General features: G+C 36.0%; 1 protein-coding gene across 2 annotated transcripts in view; it reads left to right on the top strand.

Moving 5' to 3' along the window:
- KDM7A (lysine demethylase 7A) overlaps positions 1–19,579 on the top strand; it is a 69,885-nt gene that overhangs the window by 19,140 nt on the left and 31,166 nt on the right. For both annotated transcript variants that reach the window (XM_065038237.1, XM_065038231.1), the window contains exons 2-8: positions 7,425–7,510; positions 12,278–12,395; positions 13,265–13,425; positions 15,081–15,222; positions 15,459–15,645; positions 16,338–16,500; positions 19,486–19,573. In XM_065038237.1, coding sequence (XP_064894309.1) covers positions 7,425–7,510; positions 12,278–12,395; positions 13,265–13,425; positions 15,081–15,222; positions 15,459–15,645; positions 16,338–16,500; positions 19,486–19,573 — 945 coding nt within the window. The remainder of the gene's footprint in view (positions 1–7,424; positions 7,511–12,277; positions 12,396–13,264; positions 13,426–15,080; positions 15,223–15,458; positions 15,646–16,337; positions 16,501–19,485; positions 19,574–19,579) is intronic.

Raw genomic sequence — 19,579 nt, 5'->3', positions numbered from 1 at the left:
AACAGTGCCTGAAGTAAGGTTTGGCTATTTTTTCTCATTTTCCTTGATATGTCAGTCTGGCCTGATTGGGAAAATGAATGGAGAAAGATGGGAGTCTGAACTGCTACAGAGAATCTTTCTGAATTCCTGAGCCAAGTGCTTTGCTTCATATGTGAAAGGTTGCAAAGATTACTGGTTGTAAACTGCTAAAAAATGTTCTTCAGGTCACATCGATGTACTCCTTTTTTCCTTTTTTCCTCTTTTCCTTTTTTCCTTTTTTCCTTTTTCTCCCTTTTTTTCCTTCCCCTCTTTTCTCTTTCTTTTCTGTACATCTTATGTATTGATTCTCTTGCTGGTGTCATCCTGATTTATAGCATGTGACTGGTTTCACACTGAAACAAGGCCTTCAGGTATCACTGCTGATTTTAGAATGCCTTTGCTCTCACTGGCATGTTGTTTAGTTTTGAGGTCTGCTCTAGTTTTCTTAGATGTTATTTTTCTGATCTTGATGCAGCTTATTGTGCAAAAATCTATGCTAAAAGATCTAGGCTTCTTTAGATCTTAATTTCTGTAAAACAGTGATTTTAAAAGGACAGGCACAAAATTTAATAGTAAATACTAATTTAAAGCAACTTCATAAAATCAATCTGGTCAGGTTGGCATAAGAAGGAGAGAGAAATTTGCTATGTGCTTAATAGACAGTACTAAACAGAAGGGATATGTCAGAAGTACTTCGGTCATGTTAACTTGGCCTAGTGATGAAATCGTCATTAGGAAAAGTACTTCTCTTAAAACTGCTACATGTAATCCATGATGATCAATGCTATTATGAGTTAAGCTGGACTGTGTGTCTCAGGTTCCTGACAGTCTTAGATTGGAGTGAAAGGCTGTTTGACTTCAGTTTGTATTTTTTTCTTCTGTTGTTTGTTTTAAGGCACTGTGGTTCTACATCTGGTGCATAGAAGTTTGTAACTTTATATGTAAATTTAAAATAATTTCATTGACAAAGTAAATAATTGTATGCCTAAAAGTACTAGCAATATGATTCCAGAATTGTTACCAGGCTTATCGTGGTAAGATTAGGAGATAACCGGTCACTCCTTGCACTTTCTGTTTTTCGATCAATTTAATTACTTTGGTGTAACTCCATGCATTTTGAAGAGAGGGTAAAAAAAATATCTAACTGCCACTTGAGGCTCAGGTTTTTAAATCTTACTACATTTATTGTAAGTTTTAGACTCTCTTTCAAATAAACTTCTTTTTTTTAGCTGTTTTTATGCTATGGGATGGTATGTGGTCTGTCAACAGTGTTGTCATACTATGACTTTGTCTTTCTATTCCTAATTAAGTAGCTTAATATTGTCCCTGAATGAGTGACAGATGTGGCTATTTCGTTGTGGCACTGACATCTTTAGTACTTCCATTGTTTTAACCTGTAAATATTGCCTACTTGGCATCCTCTTCCCACTTGGAAAGAATAGGCTTGAATTAAATGACTAACCAGAGTTCCTTAAAATTTGCCGGATTGACTTCCGACCCCCTGCATTTCTTTGCGTTGTTGGGATGGGGTAGGAGAAGCTATCCTTTGCATAACTTGCAAGCTTGCTAATTAATTTTGACAATAACTAGTATTTGGGGGTTTGTTGCGCTCAAAGAGAATTGACTGAAAGTAGCAACTGCAGACCTTGTTACAGGTAAACGGAAAAGTTTAATACTTGCCTACTCCTTACAGAGTTATTTGTTCAGTATATTGATAGAAATATCTCTCATCTGTGATGATTTGAAATTCAGTAATAAGACCTGATGCTAGAAAGGCAAGCATCAGTCTTTTTCTATATACGTGTATATTGTTGTCATAAGATTACTAAACAGACATCTCTTTGCTATTGTTCAGCAATCATTATTAGAAAGACAAAATAGTGTAGAGATGAAATAACAGTGTTTTCAATTATCGCGTCTTGGAAGTAACATATATTGGGTAAATTACTGCATAGAACTGTAACATGTAACGTTTTATTTATTTTCTATGTGTAGGAATCTATTCTAAAGCATATCTAAAAAAGTGAGCTGAGTGGTGATTAATTTTTTTCCTTTGGGTCAGCTTGTTGAACTGACTTGTCCTGTGGCTGCCTGGTGGTTTAGTTCTGGTGAGAGACCAGTGGAAATCCATGGTCAGGCAGCCGGAGGAAGGAGGGTTGGACCTTTTTTTCATCAGCAACAACTACACTTGGTTTAGTATGATGTGAAACTATACCCTGCAGTAGTGACTTCTGTTTTCGGACAATTAAGACTCTCCTGTTACTAATGAATTTTTGCTGCCTCTAGAATGTCCTTATTCCTTTCCTCATTCAATAGGGACTCACTGTCTGTGTATCTTCTCAGCTGTTCTGTGGATAAATGGAAATTGAAGAAGTATTTCTGGGGATGTACTCTGTCATCTAATGGGTGTGAGTTAATGGGGAACCTGCCTATTCCCCTAGTAATTGTCTGTAGCCCTGTATTCCTAATAACAGGGAACATGCTCTAATATCTATTGTATTTTTCCGCCATTCTAGGATTTTTGTTAACCTCTTCCTACTGGATGTCAATACATCTGCCTATTTTTAATTTTTTTTTTTCTCCTTTTACTGGATAAAACCTGCAGTGCTGTTTGAGGCATAGTAGGGAAAGATTGTGGGTGCTGATGCAGGCGTGGATTGAAGAAGAGGATATGTGGAGTACTTATTCAGAAATAGGATAGCAGAGAAAGAAAGAGAACATTGGCCATAGTGTTTATTCAAGGAGAATACAGGGGAATCTTAGAAATGTAATTTTCAGTAATTATGTAGCTTGGAAATGATGCCTAATTAAAAATGCTAGCAAGACTGCTGAAAGTGCATTTTTGCTGCACAATGACAGCAAAAAAGTCAGGCTGCTCAGGTCAGACTGGAAAACCAAGAGGTCTTTGGGCCTGAACTTTGTGTCTTCCAAGAAGAAGGTAGGAGACTTAAAAAAACCTCTGACTCAATTTAGAGCTATAAATCAATATCTAATTGTAAAATAATATCTGTCTGACAATATCTGTTGAAGTAGTAGATGTTCATGTGTTACTTCCCTTATCTACTAGGTGAAGCTTTTAGGCACAAAGTGTCATGCTTGCATTGAGAGTCAAATGGAAGCTACTGTGGGAAACTTGTTATGAACTACAATCTAGAAAGAAGAGTCTGTTAGGTTGTTTTCCACTTCCTGCTGGAAGAGGGGGCAAAAGGTGCTTACAGAATTGAGGCGATAGGGGAAAGGAACAGAATACAGAATCTGAGAGGATGTACAACCCAGCTTCTCATTTTTTCAGCTTTACTCATTTTTTCCATGTTGAGGATGTTCCATCTGTTTTCTGCAGTCCTTTTATTAGATCATTGATAATTGCTTACATCTCTCAGTTTTCAAAATTTATTTTCAGTGTGCCTTGTATGCTGAAAATTTCAGAAATCTCCTATTTAGGAATATCTTTCTGACAGCTGATAATCCGGCCTGTTAGTCTTTTCAGCTGTGACAATTAAATTGGAAAAATGGGCATCCAGACTTTACTCATATCTTGACTTTTCTAGTGCTATGTGTGTAATCATTTCCTTTTATACTTTGAATGTTATTTAATGGTAGAGCATATGCACTACTTGTTTTAATAAGATGAAATAGCTTTTCAAGTAGCCATGTCCCTTTGAGTACACTGGAAATAAGGCCTTGAATCAAGAGTGCTTTGGGTTTTTTCTTAAACCAGGATTCTTTCAGTCATACCAACAGAGGCAGTTAAGCAATCTCTAAACGTTGTGGTCATGCTTGAATACATTAGAAGGAGGGAAAAGCCAGACTGGATTGAGAGCAAGCAGGTATTAGATGTGGAAGGTACAGCAGCCTGTGTGCTGACTGACTTGGATCCAGTACTTGTTCAGAACATTGTGCTGCTGTAGGAAAGAAGAGGTGCCAGGTGCCTTGTGTGGCTTATGATGTACAGCCATGCAGTCTTCAGGGATAACGCCTCCTGTAAATGTTTTTGACTTTTGCAAACTCCTTGTACTGGGCATTCCAGCATAGTTGTGAAGTAGTTCTTGAATCTGTCATGCTGAATGATCTCTATTCATCTCTTAAATTCTAAATTAATAGCAATACTACAGTAGAGAACAGCCTCTGCAGGATTTCTTTTTTCCCCTGTGAAAGAAGCCTTATTTTCACTTTACAGAAAGGCAGAGGTCCATTGCTATCTATTGCTATTAGATAGTCCTCTTCCGATAGTTTTTGATTTATACCTGCTCCTTTTACATAGTTACAAATGTAATAATTAAATGGAAAGTTGAGATTAAATAAAAAACATTCACCTTCTGGTTAGACCTAAGTCTGGAGAATTGGTTCCTTGAGCTTTGAGTAGCAAGGGATTTTTTCAGTTGCCAGAGATGGGCATGTTCTTGTGTGTGAAAAAACCTGCTGCTGCCCAGTTCTTCTACTAGCTCTTGCTGACCTTGCCTTGACACTAGATACCTTGGGGAAGTTATGAAAGGCTCACCACTCAGAGACTGATATAATGGAGTCTATTTTTTGCTAAATTTTTCTACTGTGCTACTGCTTCTAGAACCATTTCAAGTAAAATTGGGCCTGTTGAGGCCTTTCACCTTCATAAAGATAATTAGAGATGTGCTTTAGTATAGCCTCCTAGAGATGATGATTGTTATTAGTCATATTTTATATTTTGTAATCCTGTAAACATTTAATCATTCCTGAGGATTAATGTGCAACCTCCCTGCAGGAGATAGGCAATTCAGAAACCAGGTAATATATACTAAAGAAATTTCAACCCAAATGGGTGGCAAGGTGAAGGATAATAATGATATTTCTTTCAGGAAAACATCAGTGGATTGGGAGTGTTACTGTGTTTGAGTATGTTAATGCTTTCCAGGCTCTCTGCTACATCTTGGTGACCTTGCTTTGATGTGTGAGGTCTGAAGTTGCACTTAGCACAGTAATTGATTGATTGCTGGTACCCAGGATAATTAATGTCAGATTTGTCTGTGTACTTGGACTGAGGAAAGTGACTTGTAATGGTGCTGGATGTGATTGATATTGCTCTGTGGCATCCTTGGCAATGCTTGTTCTTGCAGGTGCTGATGCTTCATTTGCCCTTTGTGTCAGTCAGGTATCTGCTACTAGATTCGCTTCCAGTATCTCCCAGTTAGTGTGTTGTCTTTCCAGTTAGTTCTGAGTTTAGAGCATAAATAGTAGCCCAAAAATGTTACCTTCTTTGTTGAATGGCTGTTCCAGCTGTGAGATTCTAATACCATTTTTGTGTTGGCTGCTCTCTCTGTACACAAAGCCCCATGTGCCTTCATGAAAGGTTATGGAATTAATCAAATCTGAGAAGGTGTTCAGTATTTGACAGAATTTCTGCCTTATTATCAGGCTATTTGTACATTCTGTAAGAGACAATAAAAGCAACATTCTTTAACAGAATATGACAAACAGTTGTCAAACTTGAAGGTATTTTTACTGTACTTTGATGCAAAGTTCTTAATGTTAGCGAAGTAATCTGATTGGGCTGATGATGAACTTATTGAATAAATACAAAGAAAAAGGAAAGGGACTAAGTCAAGTTTTCCCATGGAGCACTGTATTTCATTGAATAAATGTGCAAACTTGATCAAGATACAGTCCAAAATGAACATCTTTAGCTGTTCAAAAATCAGAATGGGATTCCTAAGGATGTATAAAACCAGCCTGCTCATTTGGGGCTTTTAGAGTGTACATTTTAAAACATTTTTCTTACAATACATAGGATTATGAGTCACTCATTGATTCTATAAAAAGAGAGAGAGCACAAGCAGAAGGAAATGGGACATGCATTTTTAAAGACTACTTCTGCCTGCTTTTTTGTTTATGTGTCAGCTGAATTTTCATGTGATAACAATTCATGGAGCTGTGTTCTTAAAGCAGATACTAAATATTGCAAGAATTGGGATGAACTGTGGCAGCTGAGTTTTTGTATTTAGATTTTTAAATAGTATGTATATAAAAAGCTCTATAATCTTTAAATTTCATGTGGTGTGTAGTGAATGGAGACGCAGAAGAACCAGCTGAATCTGTTAACAGAGGATTCAGAATGGTGTACTTGTCAGTGATAGTTACATGGGAGGTGCTTCTCAGTTTCAGATTTGATTTGCTCATTGGTGCGCTTTGAATGCTTGGCTATTTAGAATATTGTTTTGGCAGCGTGTACTGACGCTCGCTGGAGCGTGCCAGCAGCTTTGGCACTAGGCTGCTAGGGAAAAGACTTCTTGTAGCTGGGTCATTTCAAAGTGTTAGTGTTTAAGCTGTCATTACACTTTTGATATGAAACGGGTTATCTGAATGCAGTAGTGTTCAAGTTCTCTTGTTACTAGAAAGCATTGAATATAACTAACTAATTTTGGTGTAAACGTTCAGTGTTGTAGTTTTACTTCTGTATTATAAAGTCAGCAATTTTATAAATGTCTATGAGGTTCCGAGAGAAAGAACTCTGCTAGGATTCAGATTCTACCAGCAAATATGGGTTACTTTTTTTTTCTTTGAGAACTTTGTGCAAAAGCACATCATCTTCAGTTAACCACTAGTGTTTCAACTTCTAAGAAAATATACTTCATTTTGACTTTAAAATTGCGTTCTTTAGATATACAGCAGCGTAGATACTTTGTCATGACTGTTACGAAGATCAACTTTAATCTTACTTTGACATATCTGGCAAAAAATGTGCACTGGGAAAACATCACATCTCTCAAGTGCTCTTTGAAATACTTCTAGCTATTTTAAAACAAAAACACTTCTATGAAATTTTTTGTGTGGTCACTTGTGTAACTTGCAAAACTAGCTCTTGTAGTAGTAAAGATTTCAGGAAGAAAATTGAAGTATTCTTCATTGGTTTGTTTTGGGGGGCAGGAGTCAGTTATGTACTTTTTCTGGAGGGCTGGGAGGGAACCAACCAACCAACAACAAGAACAACGACCAAAAAAAACTGAGGAAAAAAAAGAGCTGTGATATCTTCTGTAAATTGGCTGCAAGCAGACTTCAGTTTTGTTTTTGTTTTTTTGAAGTAGCAACTTTTATAAGGAAAATTGCTTGAATGATTTTGCATGAACTGTTTCCTATAATTAGGATCAAAGCTTTTTGGGAGAATGAGGGGTAATGGTATATATTGTGAAGTCATTTTTAAAGAAATTTGATTCTTGTTTCCTTTTTATGATTTTTTTAAATGGCATTATCTGTTCAGTAATAAATTACTACTCTAAAATGTATGTGGCAACCCGGTAGTTAAGATCATGTGATATCTCATTACAATTTTGTAGACTAAGCATGTTCTAGTAAAAAGTTAAAATTTAATTATTTTTTTGTCTTGAAAAATACAACTTACTTGTTTTCTCACAAGCATTTTAAAAATATTATTCCAGCTGCGTTGGGGTAGAGGAGCACCATGCTGTTGACATCGATCTATACCATTGTCCCAACTGTGCAATTCTCCATGGACCTTCTCTAAGTAAGTACAGATTGTTCAGATTTTATTTTACACTTTCAGTATGTTTTCTTTCCATGTACAATTGAAAAAGACTGTTCAAAAGACCATTGAACATGAGCTTGATTATTTAGAAGATACTGGTTCTACATGACTAACTCTGAGCTGATACAAACAAACAAACCCAAAACAAAACAAACCATCCTGAAAGGTTCCTTGATATGGAGATGCAGATAGGATAAATATAAACCACCACGGTAAATTAGATAAATCAAAGTGCTTAGAACTAGAAGAAAACAATCTGGACTTGACAGAGAGTGAGAAAATGAAAATTAGGGAATCATCGTTTTAAAACAAACAAACAAACCCAAACCCCAAATGAACAAAAAAGTAACCTTTCTGCGTGTTGTTTCTGTAGAATAGAGGGACTAGGAGGAGGAGTAGAAGGAGTATCATATCAGACTTTCAAAATAATAAACTAGTAAATTTGAAACTTTTCTCTTACTGATTTGGGAGAACTAGTATGCTTCACCGTGACGCCTGTGAATAGCCTTTCTTGTAATGCAGAGGCTCCTAGCACTAGTGTGAGCTCTGTCCCACCTGAAGCAATTTGGGAGTGAGAGAAGACTGATTCTTGTGTTGGAAGTCTTTTCAAAAAGACAATCTGTGGTAAAAATTATCCTTATTGATTCAGATTGCCTCAAGTAAGTAGATAATCTAGATTTAGTAGAAGCTTCAGACACACCACATATCAACCCAAGCAGAGGTGATATGTTGAAGTATGTCTTCACATGGAATTTCATTAATTGTTCTCCACTAAGCTGTCAGAATCCAATCTATGATAGTTTGTGGTTTGGGCTCTTTTTACTTTAGTGTTTAGAGAGACTGATAATGTCGTGTGGCTTCAAGTGTTGCAGCAGTGCTCCAGAGTGCTTCAATAATAAGAAATGATGTGTTTAAGTAAAAAAAAAATAAAAAAATTTACAGCTTCATATTCTAAAATCCCTTTGTCTATGAGAGTTTTGAAAGAGACAAAAAAATCAGCTATTTGATTTAAGAAGGCAAGTATATCTGTCATTTTAGCAGGCAGTTGTGTATATAATCCTATCTAATCAAATAATAGTGCAAAACATTTACTGAAAATATACAAGAAACACATACTTCATACTGCCAAATAGTTACTGTCAGTATCCTACACAATTAATTATGTAAAAGTTGCGATAATGAAAAGAAAGCTACTTTATATTTGGATGTAAAGATGAAATTAGCCAATCAATTTCTTCTTGTATTTGAAACAAAAAGAAAGACCTTTAGTAAGCAACCATGTGTGTAAAATGCTAAATAATTTATCCTAAAATCCTAAATAATTAAAAAAAAGAGATCAGTTTTAACAAATAGTAATACACTATGGAGTTTTCTTAGCTTATTTGGGTTAGAGTCTTCATATTATGTTATTTTCAAAGTTTTCTCAGTGATCCTTGAGTCTGAAAGTGCTTTATTTGAGTGAATTCTGAGAGTCAGATCTGTCACCAGACTCTAGAATCCAGAGTTTTAAGAGAGCAGCTGGTACAGTAAGTGTTAACAGGACTGTGGTTGTAAGGACATTGCTTTCTTGGTTTTACCTTTTCAAATTCTGTAAATACCTTCCCATCTGTGTGTGCTTTTTTGTTTTGTTATTTTTAGCTGTAGCAATGCCAATGTTTGATCTGAGCTGACAATATGAGACCTTAGAAGTGGTATTCTGTGATTTGCTGTATACTTGTCAAAATTTTTAGTATTGTCGCAGTGCGTTGTGCCTCAGTTTTCAGAAACTGCAAGGGTGAACACTAGATCCTTCCACTAGTTTGGGGTGATGGAGAGGGAGATTTTATATGCGCATTTCAACTAATGTAGTTGTTTGGGTTTTTTTAATTTGAATTTTAGTGTGAGGACCATTCAGTTAAATTAATTTTCATGCAACTGTTATTGTAATGTTCTAAGGGGTTATAAAAGCTCTAGAATTAAGAGATATTTAAGCAGAAAAGTTTTCACTCCTTTTCTCTGTTCTTCAGTGTTCTCGTACTTATGGAGTGATAACGTGTGTTGCCAAGTACTAAGTAAAGCAAAAGAAGAACTTCAATTTCTAGTTTTTAAGTGCTGGAAGGACAGATTTTTTAAAGTTGGTGTTGTGATATAAAATCTCTTAAGCAGCTGTATCATCTTACAGTTTTAATGAGCTGTTATAACAGCAGTGAATTTATGAGAAACTACTCTTGCAAATTAGTATTAGCCACTAATTTCTTGTATTATTATTTATGACTGAGAAAATAGCTTTGAAAACCTAATAAACCTGGCTTCATTATTTATGAAGTTTTACTGTGTTTGGATAGTTGGCACATTAAGCAAGCTCTTCAGCACTGGTTTTCAGGTTAGCAAAGAGCTATAAATACCATTGTCTTCTCTTAAATGTCTTCTGAAGGGTACATTTTGTCACTTCTGTAGGAAGCAGCTCATCAATAGGAATAATTACCTCTTATGTGTAATGACTAGAAGATTTCAGTTATTCCTATATATGTAACTTTTTTTTTTTTTTTTCCCTGGAGAAGCAGGTTTGTGGCTTGTTGGTGTTTCTTTTTTTTTTTTTTTTTTTTGTTTAAGGATCCACTCTTTTTTTTCTTTGTTTTCCCTCTTAAATCCTTATCTTCCTGTTACTGTTAGTTGTGTTTTCTGTATTGCAAGCACTCTTTCTTAGATTTTGAGTGTATCATGACTTCAGTAGACTTGATGAGCTCTTCCATAAAGTTCAAATTTGTATTGAGACAGTTGTTTAGCTGGGTATCATATTTGCATTGCAGGCTGTTTTGTATACACCTGTATAATACCACTTGTGTTGACATTAGCTTATTCCCTCTTCTGTGTTTCCTCAGCAGATATAAATAAATTTCTGCTGAATATTAGTTGTTAAATTATAGATCTGGTCTCAGTAATTCTTCTTGAGGCAGTCTTCTGGTAGCAACTATCTAAAGCTGGAAAGCAGAGTCTGGCTTTTTTTTTGAAAAACTGAAATGCAACCTAAAAAGTACTGTAAGCATAATATGTTTCTTATTGTGGCACAGGATCTGCTGATAAGTCAATAGAAAGGTAGCAGGTTGAGCACTGTTGGACTTTCTTTCCCAGATGATGAGATGGCTGTCCTTCTTGCTCAGGCACCTGTTGGGAAGTTAATGGGGCTTCCCAGCCCGTTAAATGTTTGAGGGCAAGAGATGCGCGTTTATTTGTATAGACAGAAAATGCTCCAAAAGCATTCTGCTAACAGATAGATGATACAACCGAGGGCTTAATTTCAAAGCAGTAAGCTTGTCTTCTTTATAAACGAAGAAACAAAATAAGTGGTTGATTAAGATGAATTAATGGAATATCCATTTTGAAATAATGTAATGAAATAATGAAAATGTGAAGGCAGGCAGTAATTTCACCATGATGTTATAAGTCAACTTGGCCTCTGCTTCACTTGAGGCAAAGAAATTCAAATAGGGATGCTGCATATAGTTTAAGATGTTTTAAAATACAGCCTTTCAATATATAAAGGGTGCTAATCAGAAACAAGACAACTTTTTACCAAGGCGTGTAGTGACAGAAGAAGAGAGAACAGTTTTAAACTGAAAGAGGATAGGTTTAGCTTGGATATAAGGAAGAAGTTCTCTCCTATGAGGGTGTTGAGGCACTGGAACAGGCTGCCCAGAGAAGCTGGGAATGCCCCATCCCTGGAAGCATTCCCAGGTCAGGTTGGATGCAGCTTTGAGCAACCTGGTCTAGTGAAAGGTGTCTCTGCCCGTGGCAGGGGAAGTTGAACCAGGTGATCTTTAAAGTTTCCTTCCATTCCAAACCATTCTATGATACTATGATTTTTTTTTCCTCATTTATTAGTCTGTCATTTGTCATCTGGAGACCAACATAATAGTTTTGTGTTCAATGTCTAGTTTATAATTTTTCTCACCCCTTAAAGTATAGGAAACGGTTAAAACTGCAGTTTAGTTGCCATTGAACTATCAGTTTCCCATTCCCCAAATTGCATTAGAACATTAATTTGTCCTTTGTGCTTTATTAAGAAATCGTAACAGTGCATTAAAGTTTCAGGCAACTGAGAAGTTGATTTTTTTGGTCTGCAGTGCTTCTATCATATGTACTGTGCTTGCATAGTAAAGGTCACACCTGCCCAAAACAGTTTGTGCCCAAAACTGTTATGGACACATAAGCAGTAGATAAAATAAAGGTGGTTTGGTTTTGAACAGCATGTGGTAGTGAATAGTAGTAATGTTATCAGACTGGATATGAGTTCTGCTCGTGTGGTGAGATAGCACAATGAGATTAGATCCTGTTAATTCTGTGTTAATAAATAAAATGAAGTCTGTGGATCTTAAAGAGGTATGATTCTCTGTTTATTAAAAAAATAGTCTGAACTTTAGGAAATTAAAGTTCTATCTCTAGTTTTGTTGCTGACTTTTAGAATTTGGACAGCTTTCAGGCTGTTGCAGTTTACTTGTGCTGCACTGAATATGGAGCCTTAAATCATTGTGTATAATGTGCACTGAGTTTCTCATGTAGAGGGAGCTATAGAAGTATACAGAATTACTGTCAGGTGTCCTGAAGATTTTGTTCATTGTAGATAGGTAGAGTGTCACCTGCATAAACAGTAAGGTTCGTAAATCGTAGTAATGTAATTGAGGCACGTCTGGCTCACTGATAGGGTGACTGTTAATCTGAGCCACCTGATTTAACCAATTCAAAGTTTAATCCTTCTGAAACTTGTAGTGAAGAAGAGGAGGAACTGGCACAGACATGATTACACAGAGCTGGATGATGGTTCCAAACCGGTGCAGGCTGGAACACGGACCTTTGTTAAACAGCTGCGGGCTCGCTCTTTCCCAAGGTACAGAAGCTTACTCACACATTTCAGTGAAAAAAAAATGGAGAAATGTTGTTGACTGAGTGTCTTAGAGGAAGCGACTGATATTTCTCTGTTTCAGAAAATGAAGCTCAACGATGACTTCCTCCCCCTTTAGAGTCCCCCCTTCATCCCATCCCTGTTTCAGTTGGATACATTTGCCTTTTAATGCAGTAACTTCCCCTGCTCAGTTTTGCACTGGGATATGTTGTCTGTCAAGACTGCTACAGGATGGTGGTGGGGGGGTTGAGTTTTTGGGGCTTTGGGGCTTTGTTTGTTTTTTTGGGGGGAGTAGAGGTAATAGCGTAAATGGTTGGGTTTTGTTTTTCTTCTTTGTGCCTGAACTCTCAGAATATTATCTATCTATGTCTCTAGTCCAGTTATAGTCCTCAGTTAAATTCCATATAACACAGAACATTTAGCTGAGCTGGTAGTCTTTCCATTCTCACATGCTTTAGAGGAAAGTGGAGAAACATGGTGTACTGTCATCCTGAGCTGTCTGTGATTTGGTATCTCACTGAAACATAATGACTTAAAATTCTTTAAAGGAGTTTGTTAACAAAATGTGCTTTAATGCCTTCTCTGAGAATTCCTTTTCCCCATCCTCTTAAGTTACTGTGTTCAGTCTTACAGAAAGACTATGAGTTCCCAGATTATGCATGACAGTAAACATTTCCTTGCTGGTTTAGGTAATATTTTTCATTTTTTAGTTAAGTGCTTAATAGTGCTGTGTCCACTTCTTTTGCATTCAAACGTAGCTATTCCCATCTTCCCCCCCAAACCGTGACATACTTTTTTTCAGTAGTACTTGAAGGATGCTTTTCTACTAATGTTCTCTGATTGCTTTCTGCCAGTGCTGATGAAGTCATTTTGAAAATGCATGGAAGCCAACTGACACAAAGATACTTAGAGAAACATGGGTTCGATGTTCCCATTATGGTTCCTAAATTAGATGGTCTGGGGCTCAGGCTTCCTCCACCAACTTTCTCCGTTTTAGATGTGGAACGCTATGTAGGTAAGAGTCGCTCTGAAGTACTTACAAATGATGCTGTCTGTAAAATGAAACAAATATTTACATGATTGTAAGAGCTTCCAAGGTGCTAAATATATATTCCAAATTAAGTGACTTCTATCCAGAAGACTAGCAGGTAGTAAAATGAAAGCTATGGTTTCGTGTGGTTGTGTTGTTTTGGTTTTTTTTTTAGTGTGGGGTAGATATGTGGTGGGAGTACAGCCTTACTTTTTTACTTTTAAACATGTTAATTTTGGTGCAAGCTAAATATGGAATGCTGAGTTTTAAAGTAATAAAGACTTCAAAGATTGTTCTCTTTCAGAATTGAATGAATCACTCTTATAATCAATCAAGTTTAAGTATTGTTTAGGATATTGCAAAACTTACTGTTTTGGGCTCAGTAAATTGGCATTCCTGAATTAAATGTTTCTTCCTGGAAATTTTCCCACCTTGGCTCCCTTTGGCAGGAGAACTAGAGCTTCCCAAAGACCACTTATTTATTTCTTATCAGGTCTGTTGGCAGTCTGTAATTGTTTCAACTTCATGTAAGTGATCAGTACAGAGAAATGGAGACTCAGCCCATCAGAGTGTGACATTTCCTGTAACGTATAGTACAGCTGAGAAGTCTGTATATGGCCTTGTCTGTGTTCTTGTGATGACCTAATATAACGATCTGTGCTGAAAGTAGGTTTTCTGCCTATCAGCATCTTCCAATGGCACGAGAATAGAGGAAATATGTAGTATATGGAATGTTGTTACTGTTATGATTATAAAGGGTAATGTGTTCTACTTGAAAGTGTAATTATTTTGATACAAGTAATTATGGTTATAATGCACATCTAAATACATTCCAGAATTCCAAAATTAATTGGCAGATTTGACGCTTGTATAACTAAATGGACATAAACCAATTACTGTTACAGTGTTGGCTAAAGGTTGCTTCTTGCTTGTCTAGTTCTACAGATGTGTCACTTTAAAATAGGTGGTATGTAAACCACTCCTTGTTGTCTTCATAAATGAAGCACACTCGTGACAATTATTCAGTGAAATTACTGTGTGGTTAAAAGTTATGCATGTGTATAAAGAGGGTGGGGGTAGGCTTGTAGAATATTTGTGAAACGGTGCCTACATAGTTTTTGAAGTTAAAACTTACCAGTTATGGCATAAATTTAGTGCAGTTTGCTAGGAAATACAAACTGCAAGCAGTAGTGTTTATTATTTGTAAAGACTTCTTAGTGGTCATTGTGTTAAATATTCAAGTGCTGTGGTGATGATTAATAGTAAAAGTGAGGAATAGATCTTTGATAACTTTCTCTACGCTAGTCTTTCCAATTGCAACCCCAAACCCTTTAAAAAAAACCAAAAAACACAACCAAAAAGCCACGAAAACCAAAAACCAGTTGCAGTCATTCTATACTGCTCTTTTTCTTTTTGGTTAGCCACAGGAAAGAGGATTTATTTTCAGAGTGTTTTCAGTTCTGTCCTTAGCTGATTGTTGCAATTAAAGTTTGATCTAATAAAAAGTGGGTTTATGCTGATCTGTCTCTGTTGCAAAAGAATACCGATAGTAGTGGAGTTTTTGTGCAGAAATGTTTTGATAAAGGCTGGCAAAAGGTTAAATTTCTCTTAAAAACCTTGACTGGCTGTTTGCTTCACAGGTGGCGACAAAGTGATAGATGTAATAGATGTAGCAAGACAAGCAGACAGTAAAATGAAGCTCCATAATTATATTAAATATTTCACAAATCCTGACCGACCAAAAGTATTGAATGTCATCAGCCTGGAATTCTCGGACACAAAGTGAGTATTGACTTCAATTCCTTGAATGTAGGAAGTGGTTTTCACTAAGTTGAACAGTGGGTGTAGGAGTATAATGTCCATAGTGGGAAAGATAGGAAGCTGCGTATTTTCTGTAGACAGTGATGTAATGCAGTAATAAATTTGTAGGAAACAAAAATTTAAAGCTGTCACTTAAAAAGATATATGCTTACTATTGGTTATATTTATGGTTCTTTTTTGTTTGTTTGTTTTAAAAGGATGTCTGAATTAGTGGAAGTACCAGACATTGCCAGAAAGCTTTCATGGGTGGAAAATTATTGGCCAGATGATTCTGTCTTCCCGAAGCCTTTTGTTCAGAAGTATTGCTTGATGGGCGTCCAGGACAGCTATACTGATTTTCATATTGATTTTGGAGGAACATCAGTTTGGTACCACGTTCTCTGGGTATGAAGGCTTCTTGATTTATGACAGTTCATGTGAAACAAAATTTATTCAGTGTGCACCTTTCTTCTGTGGCAGTATCGCCTTTTTAGAATTATCACCCACATGAAATTTTGTGCTTAGAAAGCCACCTTGGAAGTAAATTACTGATTATTGGTGTTGCATTTATATGCTTTTATTTTAGCCTGCTGTTGATGACTTCCAGACTGTAATTGGATAACCGATCATTTTGGTAGACTGGTAGGTGATGTAGTGAGGTTTTAGTATGAAAAATGAATTGAATGAAAGTCATTGGCATACTCAACTTTTTATTCTTCTTGCAAACTTTGACCTTGTATACATAATGGAAAAGGCAAAGTGTTTTCTCATTTGGCTTGTGTGCGCATATCCATAAATAGCTAATAAAAGCTGGAAATTTTTTATACTCCAATTAAAAGTTTTGGTTGGGTTGTTTGTTTTTTTTACATCACAAGAGACCAACTGGTTAGTGTACTATTGACTGATCTTCTGTTTGCTTACAGTTGTGAAACACTGGGTCTAGGAAGCCCCGGTGTTCCACAGTGGAAATATGGAATATTTACCATTTGGATCAATCTGTTACTTTTTTAGGAATGAGGCTGAGGTTGTAGTGTGCCTTCAGGAAGACATTAATTTATTTATTTGATTATGTTTGTTTGTTTTGTTTTGTTTCATAGGGTGAGAAGATATTCTATTTGATCAAGCCTACTGATGAAAATTTGGCTCTGTATGAGTCTTGGAGTTCATCTGTCACCCAGAGTGAAGTATATTTTGGGGACAAGGTTGACAAATGTTACAAGTGTGTTGTGAAGCAAGGACACACTTTATTTGTTCCAACAGGTAAGATTTTACCCTGATTACTAGGATTTAGCATATTTGATCACCTGAGATTGTGTTATCAACATTTGGTTTCACATAACATTTTGGACAAGAGAGAATAATACAAAATCTAGAAATTTAAATTTTCAAAATAAGTTATTAGCTTTTTAGATTACCTGATAGTAGTAACAGTTATCAGGGAAAGAAAGGGTGTTTATTACACGATAAGTCAACAAATTGAAGCCTGATTTTGGTATCAAGGAAATAGTTCCAATTCATAGAAGAGACAAAAGTGTCCCTAAATAAAACTGAAGAATACACAATTCAATTAATGTGTTAATTCCTTTCACTAAAAGTGAAAGGATGTTTATAGATACAGCTTACAAAACAGTAGAGTTCATAAATTTATTTCAACAGGTTCCTTTCAGGAATTATGCAAAGGCATAGTATTTTCTGGTTTTCCTTAACAACATTTCATGTAGCTGTCACCTAATAGCATCTGATAAATTACAGTACATTTTTAAGAAAGGAGAAACACCAAGACAATCAAACTTCTTTATCTATTTAAAAAAAACCACAGAAAAATCCTTTATTTATTATGAAAAGTCTCTGCTGGGTACTATCTTCCCTTTTCGGAGGGAGGAAGCTTTAAATACACGGAGAAGGAAAACAGTGCGCAAGTCTGCTTCTGGAATAAGCCCTGAATTCAGTACCTTATTTTGCATGGACTTCCTAGACAGACAACTACATTTTTCTCACAGCCCAGTTCTCTACCTGTGAGGTTTAGCATTTACTGTTCTAGTTCATTGTGCAGAATAAATACTACATGGTGAGGAGCTATATATGCATTTAACTTTCCTGAACACCCAGAGCTTTTAAAATCCATATATTTTTGGCAAGAGATGACATTAATTTTCCATTTATCTAAGTGAAAAGTTATACATCTATGAACAAAGAATGCCGAATTACAGAATGAAGAACTTTACTGCGACCCACAGATCTTTGAAAAGAGTTATTGCTTTCCTAGTAATCAGCTGAATCTGAGGTCTTGCTATACTCAGCCCAAAAAGAAAAGTATCATAAAATGATAGTTTCTAATGTGTACATGTATTTGTGTGTATATACACATAAAATGGTACTTTTTAATGTTAATATGTGTATATACGTATGCATTCATATACATATGATGAAGTATAGTGTAAGAACCAGTAAATTAAACCAGGTTTCAAGACAGGTGTTTAAAAAATGGGAAATTCTGTTAGACTGATTGAAGGGTTTAAAAAGCCCCTGATCTCTACTGAAAACCACTTCTGTTCCTGCTTGCGCTGGTGCTAGTGGGTGCCATAATTATCTTATAATCTCTGAAATATGTTCAGAGTAGACTTCTGATTTAAAATTAATCTTGCATGCAGATGAATAGCACCTACTGGGAGCCTCTTGAGAGTTATTCAAACATTATTAAAAATATTCTGTGTGGCCTACACCAGATTTTCTTGCCTTGTTGCATAGACCTTGATCAAAACTACAGCATAAAAATAGCAAGTAGGAATATAAAAAAATGAAATCCTTTAATTGATACAGCTGTGCCATAAAAATCCTGGTGCTGATGCAACAGTGAGCAGACTTTGTTGTTAGTTTTGTCAGCATCTGGGGAGATGTGTGTTTGAAGGACTGAAATACAATTATTCCTTGGAGAGCTGGAGGTGCTCATCTACTGTGATGATAAGAGTGAAAAACTGCAAACGTATTAACAAATGTAAAGTGCGGCTGTTAATACAAGGCAATCTTTGTTGCACTGCACTTCTCAAAGAAAATAAGTAAAACTGATCAATGTTTAATATTAATTGAAAAAAACCCTTAAGTTGCATCTGCCACTGTGTTCTGTGTTCTCTCACACACCATTCTGTAACTTGCTTCCTTCCCAGACTACATAGCAGGTGTGTATTCCTTAGCGTTGTTGCTAGGTTTCAAGTCTTTTTACGTGTGCTACCACAACTAGAACCAGTTATTCTGAGCTGAATTAGGGCATAGATGTAATACTAGTTTGCAATATATAGTTCCTTGTGATCTAGTCTGATCTTGCCTCAAGTTGAGGAGTTTCCTGTGTTTGTACATCTTGCCTACATTTAGTGAAGCCATGAGGTAAGCTGTAAATGTGTGGCCAACTCATCTTCTCTCAGAAGATTATGTGTATGCATGCAAAATCAGAAGAAAAATCTTGAAAGAGGTAACTATTTGTAGTTTATTAACACTAAGGCTGCACCGTATAAATTTTAAAGGTAATTATTTTTAATCAGGAAGCTAATGTATTGTGTTCTTTTGTGTACTTACTTGAAATTATCCAGTAGTAATCAGCTGGATTGATAGCATAATGTTGGCCATGCTTTGCCATGTTGAATAGTGGAATTCACAAGGACAATATTTCAATTATGTGACAAATTTATACATTAAGAGTGCCTAGACTGGATTTTAAAAATGATCATAATTTCACTGGAATTACGATGACTGTGTTCTAATTAGTGGAACTACTTCTGAATTCCTATTAGAGAAACTTCAGTATTGCTAAATGACATTTTTATGTTGAGGAAACAGCACAGTTACTTTAAGCAACATGTAAATATTGAAAGTAATATAATTTCTGTTTTATTTTTACGACTTTATCTTTTGTTCGTTATGTTTTTTCCCTCCTTACTTGGTTATTTTTGTTGACTGGAGGGAAAACCTCTCGGAATTTTTACATGAAAAATCACTGACGGTCTTGCATCCCCTTCCTCCACCCCTAGTAAAAATGTTTTAATCCTGACTCCTTCAGAAAGCTATAGTTCCACTAGATGCCCGGAACACTGTAATTTACATGTTGCTAAACTTTAAATTACTGTTTCAAAGCACAGAATGCAAATTTGATTTTCTCTCTCCAGGTACAGAGTTTTTACTTCTATATGTATTTAAAAACAGTTTTAGAATCATTTATATGTATATATTAAGTTTCAGAATCTGTCATTTCAGGCTGGATTCATGCTGTGCTCACATCTCAGGATTGTATGGCTTTTGGAGGAAACTTTTTGCACAACCTCAATATTGGCATGCAGCTCAGGTTAGT

Source organism: Columba livia, chromosome 1 (genome assembly GCF_036013475.1).
Source record: "Columba livia isolate bColLiv1 breed racing homer chromosome 1, bColLiv1.pat.W.v2, whole genome shotgun sequence".
Taxonomy (NCBI): Eukaryota; Metazoa; Chordata; class Aves; order Columbiformes; family Columbidae; genus Columba; species Columba livia.
Note: the sequence above shows the minus strand (reverse complement) of the source record. Positions and strands in the feature narration are given on the sequence as shown.